Here is an 8499-nt window from a genome sequence, read left to right as displayed (position 1 = left end):
AATCTTTTACATATAAAAATAAGATCTCTCAGAAGATTTAACATAAAATAAAAAAAATTATAATGGGCCACATAACTAACTCCCTCTTATCAGAAGTTAAATTATACTGATAGTATAAAAAGAATTTATATTGCCAATATATATAACCTAATTCCACGCGTGATATGAGGATTTCATACATCAATTGCTCGAGTATTAGTGGCTTGACCGGTCAAAATCTAGTAACAATGGCAAATATTAATCAAAGGAAATGATTGTTCACATGATTAGTCCTTTAATAAAACAAGCTTTAGATTAATTACACTTACTAATACTAAAAATCAACCTCGAAAACTTGTTCAATGCTATCTTAAATCACATCATGCCTGTAACTTTACATACATTCCCTTTTGTTCTATCTCTATCAACTATTCTCTTTCTAGGTTAAACACAATATATAGCCTTTTAAAAAAGTGCTATAGCCCTTTAGCTATATTTAGAAATTTTCACCATTTTGAATAGTCTCTTTCACCTTCTTGCAATCTTGTGAACTCTGTTGAATTTCCAAGTTTACACATAATAGTATTCTTGAAATTGATTTTTTCTTGAGCTTGAGAACATGACCTTTGCATTTTTACACCACTTAAAGAAGCCCTTGACTCCATCATTTCAGTTAATGACATCTTTTTTATCTTAGGACCAATTACTGGCTCTGGCCTTTGTTTTGGAGCACTTTGGGACCTTAACTTAGCCTTAAATGATTGTGTTTTAGCCATGTAATTAGGGTAATAATTATCATTATTGTCATAATAATTATCATTCCTAAAACAATAGCTTTCCACACAAACACTTTTGGCTGGTGTAATTGGTGTGTTTGAACCACAAGAATTTGCAAACCTTGGTGTACTTTGGGCTGTTATGGCCAAATCTGCAAATTCTGGCATTGGTTTGAATGAATCATCACAAGAATCAGAAGAAATCCAAGTGTTTGTTCTTCTGGATCTTGATTTTGGTCTTCCAGTGTCCATTTCCACAATTTTTGCACTTTCTTCACTTGCATTTATGTTATTAGCCTCAAATGATGCAGATAGCCTTCTGCTATGACTTTGCATTGTATGTCCACTTCTTGATTCCTCAAAATGTTCCTACAAATCAAGTCGGAAGTTAGAGGCAGATCTAAGGCGTATTATGCACATTCAACAATATATATAGAGGACACCCCATTGCACAAAACATCTCACATTCACGCAGGGTTCGAATAAAGGTCGCACCCTACGAGGGTGTAATGTAGGCAGCCTACCTGATACAAGCTCCGGTGGCTGATTCCACGTTCAACAATATATACATATACAAAAAAAAATTTTATTGTAAAGTATACAAACATATAATAAGACGTGTTCTGCACGTTCAACAATATATAAAAAGGAAAATCCGGTGCACAAAGCATCCAATATTCACGCAGTATTTGAGGAAGAGCCACACCCCAAGGGAATGTGATGTAGGAAGGCTACCCTTATACAAGCATCGATGACTGATTCCACGTTTAACAATATATACATATACACAAAAGAATTTAACAACATTCAAAACTCACTAATTTTAAATTCTGAATTCGCCGTACTTTAACAACATTAAATTTCCAAAAAGTTAAATTAAGGGTCTTACATGTGATTTCCTGGCTTGAAATCGGGGATGAGAATTTTGATTATTTATGAAGAAACCTCCTCGAGATTTTTGGGCACGAACACTAGCTTGTGCTCTCATTAAAGCTTGCATACTATGAAATGTAGCAGTAGCTTGCTTCCTTACCAAATAACCCCTAACCAATGCTTGTAGTTTCACTAATCCTTTTAGTGCCCTTAGTGCCTTTCTTGCCTGTTTCACATTTCAACAACAAAAAATTCATTAAAAAAAATTATTAGAAAATAGGTAATACATAATATAATTAAGTAATTAAAATTGTTATGTCTTTAGTGACTAAAGTTTTTAAATAAAAAGATCATAAAGAAAGATTCTGTATTTCCAAAAATTTAAAAATATTTATAGGTGTTTGGCCAATAAAAAAGAATTAAAACGATTATACACCACAATAAGTAGAAGAGAACCTAGAATTGAAGGTCGCCGGTGTATATTTGCATTTAACCAAAATATGCTTTATATATAAAGTGTCACTACTAATATATTTGAACTTCTTGCCTAAATTTTCGGGTGCAGGTAACTCCTCCCTCTACAACATATATAGGTCCGTCTTTGACTATAAGGGGTTGTTTGCTTACCGGGATAAGAATACTAATTCGGGAATAAATATTGCTCGATAACGAAACGACCCCTAAGTACTTTGAAAATACCAGTGGTACTATATTAATGAGTTACATTAAATAAGGATGTAGTACTATAGTATGAACATATGATTAAGCAATTATGAAATTTTGTAAGTACCAAGAATCCACGGAAGACGTTTTGAATCTTTGTAGCAGCCCAGTTTTCATGGCCAAACACGGCAGTGCTTCTACCTTGACTAGTTAATCTAACCACTGCAACCGCCGCTTGCGCGGCGGCGACAGCAGCATCAGCGGCAGCAGCGGTGGCTGCTGCCACTGCAATTGCATGTTTGCTTTGTTCCTTATCAGAATCTTGACCATAACAAGAACTTAGCCACGCAGCTTCAGCAGGTGTAATATTTGGTGGTATAGTGGCGGGGTTGTGACACAATCGGCCGGTAGCGGCGGAGACGGCGGTGGCGGTGGCGGTGGTGGTGTCTCTACCTGAATGGCCAAAACATGTGGTAACAATTTTGTCATTTTCTTCAGTTTCTTTGTGGTTATTCTCTAATTTTCTTATCCCAAATAAACCCTTCAACCACCTTATTGCTTTGCCCATTTTTTGAAGAGTTTGTGTTTGTGGGTGGGGTGGGGGTGGGGGTGGGGGGTGGGGGTGAAGGAAGGAAGGAGGGAGAAGACAATGGAAATTAACTAAGGGAAAAAAGATATAACGGAAAGGTTTTTAAAAGAGTGAAAATGAGAGGGAGAGAAAATCCAGGATTTTGCCATTTGGTTGAAAAGTTGTCATACTATAAAGAACTGCAAAAGGAAGAAAAAAGGTAGTATGAAAATGAAGTTCAAACCTATTCACACATTTCAAAGTCTATAAGTATTTACAAATATGCATTGCTCTTCGATTATGATTAATTTATCTTGGACACATCCATTAAAAAAATATAAAATTCTAGACAAAAATAATTAGTGTGATTAAATTACCCTTAATTAAATATTGCAGTATAGTTAATGTGATGAGTAAAAGATTTTTTAAGAATATCAAATTGAATTCTTATTGTGGACTGGAGGGTATATATGTATGCTGAAATGGGTTCATTAATATACATATATTTTCGATGTTGCTCGAACTCTTTGAAAATGTCTCCGAGTGTATGTCAGATCTTTCCAAATTAATGCATATTTGAAGAATTCGATACGAGCGCGATAGTATTTTGGAGGTCCACGGAATATAACGTACTCTTACTTAAATGTATTGGTTGAGCACGAAAGTTAATGTAATTTGATGTAAAAGTCTATGTAGATAGTAGATACAGATCGATGTAATTTAACTTGTTATACCGAAACTCTATGTTATTAATCATTGCTTTTAAGTAGAATTACTCGCAATTAATTTTCAATTAACCTAATATTATGAATATCTTTTTGAAAATATATACCACTTAAATGAAATGACAATGATAAGTAGGACTCCTTCTGAGGATGGAAAAATCGTTTGAAATCCAAATTCAGCTACGTTTAGCGTTTACAGCCAAAGAAGTAGGTATTTACCTTATCGCTTAAAGTTGATATTCAAATTCGAAGATTTGGGTAGAATCCATCAATATGCATATTTGAATATAAACATATATGTATATGGAAATAAAATAACAGCAGCTAAGTAGAACATGCCGTGAGCTAAACCTAAAGAATATTAAAGAGACCAAATGAGCAATTAATTAGACAAAGATCACTTTTAGTTGCAGCCGAAACTATTTACGTTCAATAGCTCCAAAAGAGTATAAAATTTGTATATTTTATATATATAATATACAGAAATGTATATATATACAAAAACTATATATTTTTCGACTATTATTTCGAGAGAGGGTATACAATGACCAGTGTCATCTACCAAAAAAAATAAAATAATCAACTCCCTCTTTATCTTGCGTCTATTTTTTTTTTAAAATTTTGTTTCTCAAGCCAACATTATTATTATATTTATTAGTGCTAAATTATATTTAGGTCGATTCACCAAATAATTACAAATAAAAGCAACCTAGTAAAATAGGCTGTTAGCTCAACCTAATTAAACAATTCTAAAGGAAGCAAATGAGAAATTACCTATGCCCAAAAAACGAAAATAATTGCAAAAAGCAAAGGAAAAGGAGGGGAAAAGGGTGAATTATTGTTAGATAAACAGTCAAAGCTCGAGGAAATGCGCCCCACTTAGATTTCTTTTAGGCTTCAATAAAGAGAATCAGATTCTATATAGAAAACTGAAACGCTTGTAACTTTCAACTTTCTCCAATCAAAAACTCAAGAAAGAAAAAAGAATAACAACTAAAGATGAAAAAAGAGAAGGAAAATTACTTTATGGAGCACAGTGTCTTAATTAAACAAATAATCGTAGGGCGGGGTAGAGTGAGTGGGTGTGAGTGTGGGTGTGGGTGGGTGAGTACTCAGCAGTGGGGTATAGTTGTATAAGAAGCGGAATCAGAATTTCAACCTTATAAGTTCGGAATTCTAGTCTTTTAGTTTATTGAGTTATTAATTACTCCCTCGGTCCAAATTTATTTGTCAACTATACTAAAAATAGATATCCGCTTTTACTTGTCGAGTTAGAAAACCCAACGGATAATTTATCATTTTGTACTTATTTTACTATTCTTATTAAGTACTACTCTCTCCGTTCACTTTTACTTGTTCACTATACTAAAAAATATATTTTCACTTTAACTTATCCACTGTACTAAATCAAAATAAAGACAATCTTTTTTTCCTGTTTTACCATTATTATTAATTACTCATTCTCCAAATTTTTTTCCAAGACTTTTAAAAAATCTATCATTATTATGGGTAAAGTTGTAAAATACATATTTCATTTATTATTTTTTAAGGGGCGTGACAAATTCAAAGTGGACAACTAAAAATGAAAGGGGAAGAGTACTTATGTATTTATTTTCAAACATATAATAAAAACAGGGGTGATATAAAATTATTATGTTATTTATTGTTTTTTAAGGGTTGTGTCACGTCAATAGTGGACAAGTAAAGTTTGAAGGAGGGAATAATAATTTTATATATTCAGTAATTTTTTTTAAGGCCAATACAAGATTTAGACCAAAATTACTGGATTCCGCTGAACTCGTAAGCACCGTTCCTGCGATCAGCGTATAGGATTATGAAGTACATTGTATAAATGATATACTACTATTATTTTTTATAACTATAATGTCCAAATCAACTTGTTCATCTCGATTAATTTTACAATATTATATTATAAAATGATAGTAACTATAAGAAGTACATGATCAAAAGTAATTAAGAAAGATACCATTGTTTGTGTGAAGAGTACTCATCAGAGGTTTTCTGACACTCTCGTGAATAATTGGACAAATTTAGAGGTACATATTCCCTACATATATAGCAACGGCTTCAAACAGATTTACTACAATTTCTACAGATTTTATCTTAGAGTTCTACCATTTAATCAATGGCGAAGTCAACAATTTATTCAAGGGACTTCATAAAAAAAAATGACACACAATTTGAACTTATAACTTAAAGTAATTTTAAACTCCCTTTGTCACTTTACTTGATTTTTCCCCCTTATTTTATGGAGATTCGACAATTTGTATATAACAAAAAAGTCATTTTTGTTTTATTGTGCAGTATAATTTTTTAACTAAAGGGATTCAATGTCTTTCCTTCACTTAGCTCTACGCTTCTACCGCTGCACCTCATATTTGTATTTTTTGACTTTTTAATATAGTTTTAATTCTCATAAGAGTATTTGTCTATATTATTTTATCTCTCTTTAAAACGTGTATTTTAACAAACACTCCACTAATAGAAACTGTAAGCATAAATTTAGATATAAAATAATAAATGACATCTTATCTTTCTCATACATTAAATATTTTGAAATAAATTCCAACCAGGGGTCAATCCACTCATTTGATATCAAGTTCATCGAATCTAATACTTTCAATTAGAGCATAAATTTATTTGTAAAATTTTATTAAAATTATAAATAGTAGATATGAACCCATAACTTTAAAAATATAATGTTCAACACTAACAATCTTAAAGGTTGAATAAAGTTTAAATCATGAATCCGCCTCTAATTTCAATGGCTAATATTTAAGACCCAACAGATTATATTTATACACAGTTGATACCTATTATTATGAAGTATTGTGTGCAGTGCTGATGAATATTTATTGGCTCATACCAAGTTCAAACTCTGTAATTTTATGACCAACTACTCTTCACTTTTGTAACTGTTATGCTAAGTCTATTTTTAATTCCTTTTTTTTAACCCCTAGTAATTTAATGCTGCAAATCCAAAAGCTTATGATGTTAGTACTACTTTGGAGTTATCCTTTGTCTTTGGTTTACCACATATACATAATCTTGGAAGAATCACGTAACATCCTTTTCTTATCTTGCAATAACTGATCAAAACTTCTTTTGTGTATTTTAGGCCGGTAGTAAAAGAAAAAATGATATTGTATATCTGCTTTTACAAAATAGCATATATATATATATATATATATATATATATATATATATATATATATATATATATATATATTTTGTATGTTATATACAAAAATTATATAAATTTTATACACTTTTTCGGCTATCAAATATTTCTAGCGCGGGCTGAAAATAAAAATAAAAAGCCCTAAAAAGAATACTGTGGTTTCAGAAGGCTTTTATCATGTTTCAAAACGTAAAAAGCTTCTTTTCCTCCTCCTGATTTTGACGCACTTTTCATGTACATTCACGGATCATATATATCTTGTACTCTATAGACTATAGGTCTCTCCACCATTCAATATTACTCATAGCTTCTGTATACAGTTGAAATAGATTTCGACCTTCGTACGATTAATCGAGGTCGAAATATAATGGATCGAAGTAAGACTTCGAGATGGGTTCCGAAAATGGTACAAACAAGCTTCGAGCCCGAGGGACCGATCAATGACAAGCTCAATATCATTATCAAGCTCGAATCCAAATCGAACTATGATACAAAGTAAAGTTATCGAGCTTATGATCCAGAGACCGACCAACATTGACACCGAATCAATTCAAGGATCCGAGTCAGATTCGAGCTCAAGTCGAGATCGAGAGCTCGAGTCAAAACCGAAAACTCAAGTCAATATCGAGCTCATAGACAAGAGCCGTTACAATCCCACTAGAGGAGGGAATCTTGGTAGGAATTGTGGAAAAGTTGATTTATCATGGGTCTCCCACTATGTATTTTTAATTATATCTAAAGTAAGATCCCTCTATTACAAAGGGGATGATTATTATTTCTGTAAGGACCAAGTTTTTACTTACATTGTAATTCAAGCACCATATTCTTCCATATTCAAGAACTGTTCTTTTAAGCTTCATTAATTGATCCATTGTGCTGAGTCCTAAAAATTATCTTTTTTCCTACCTTGTTTATATCGCATTCTTTACAATCCATATTCGATATTTCTATTTATCCCTACGGTTTGTATCAAGTTATATCATATATCCTTAGAACTATGTACAAATTTAACTCTATCCGTTTTTCGGATAAACAGTTTGACGCCCATCGTGGGGCTAAGGATAACCGTGGTTATTTGATACGAATCTGCAAATATACACCGTTGTGTTTTGCGCTTGTTTCCGAAAATATCTTGGATTTCGGATTAGCAACGACTAACTACCAATCAAATGGCCTCACCAATCGACAACGAAGCCGGTCTTCAAGATGAGAACAATAACTTGACACCCAGTACCGAAAGACCACTTGTCAACGCCGTTGGAGCTCGAATCGAAGTGCCGATAGATATCAATTCGCATGTGGCCATTGAGGAGAACCTACATTCTAAACCCGAAAATAGCATTCATGGTGGCACTCGGTCTGCAGCTCGAGATACCCATAACGTCGAGGAAAACGGCGTCAGCTTGCGTATGATTTTCGAAATATTGCAAGCTCAACAGGCAGTAATAGCTCAGTTGCAGAGCCAAACCCAGCTACAGAGCAGGCGAGAGCCCAATCCACCTCGAGAAATCACCCACAGAACGGAGCCAGCCATAGTGAAGTCAAATAAGCAAGAATCGGGGACTACTCCCGAAATTGCTAAATTGCTCGAGGAACTCACAAAGCGAGTCGAAACCAACAATAAAAAAATAGAAACATATAACTCCAGGGTCGATCAGATCCCGGGAGTTCCGCCAATGATAAAAGGGTTGGATTCAAAAAAAATTGTGCAAA

The 8499-nt window shown here is 33.1% G+C and overlaps 1 protein-coding gene across 1 annotated transcript; it reads right to left on the bottom strand.

Moving 5' to 3' along the window:
- Positions 1-254: 254 nt before the first annotated feature.
- On the bottom strand, positions 255-2900 carry LOC107796052 (protein IQ-domain 26). The gene is made up of 3 exons (XM_016618773.2): positions 2419-2900; positions 1645-1854; positions 255-1124 (listed from the first exon to the last, which is right to left on the bottom strand). The coding sequence occupies exons 1-3, from the start codon at positions 2857-2859 to the stop codon at positions 486-488; spliced, it is 1290 nt and encodes a 429-aa protein (XP_016474259.1). The 5' UTR covers positions 2860-2900; the 3' UTR covers positions 255-485.
- Between the last annotated feature and the right edge of the window lie 5599 nt (positions 2901-8499).

The sequence above is a fragment of the Nicotiana tabacum genome, chromosome 21 (genome assembly GCF_000715075.1).
Source record: "Nicotiana tabacum cultivar K326 chromosome 21, ASM71507v2, whole genome shotgun sequence".
Taxonomy (NCBI): domain Eukaryota; kingdom Viridiplantae; phylum Streptophyta; class Magnoliopsida; order Solanales; family Solanaceae; genus Nicotiana; species Nicotiana tabacum.
This window is presented reverse-complemented; position numbering and strand designations above follow the sequence as displayed.

What these genes read in the sequence shown, in the direction of transcription:
- LOC107796052 (XM_016618773.2), bottom strand. Translation starts at nt 2,859, where the DNA reads ATGGGCAAAGCAATAAGGTGGTTGAAGGGTTTATTTGGGATAAGAAAA. An exon ending in ACGTCTTCCGTGGATTCTTG is followed by an intron (nt 1,855 to 2,418) that starts GTACTTACAAAA and finishes AATGTGAAACAG; the next exon opens with GCAAGAAAGGCACTAAGGGC. An exon ending in TTCAAGCCAGGAAATCACAT is followed by an intron (nt 1,125 to 1,644) that starts GTAAGACCCTTA and finishes CTTGATTTGTAG; the next exon opens with GAACATTTTGAGGAATCAAG.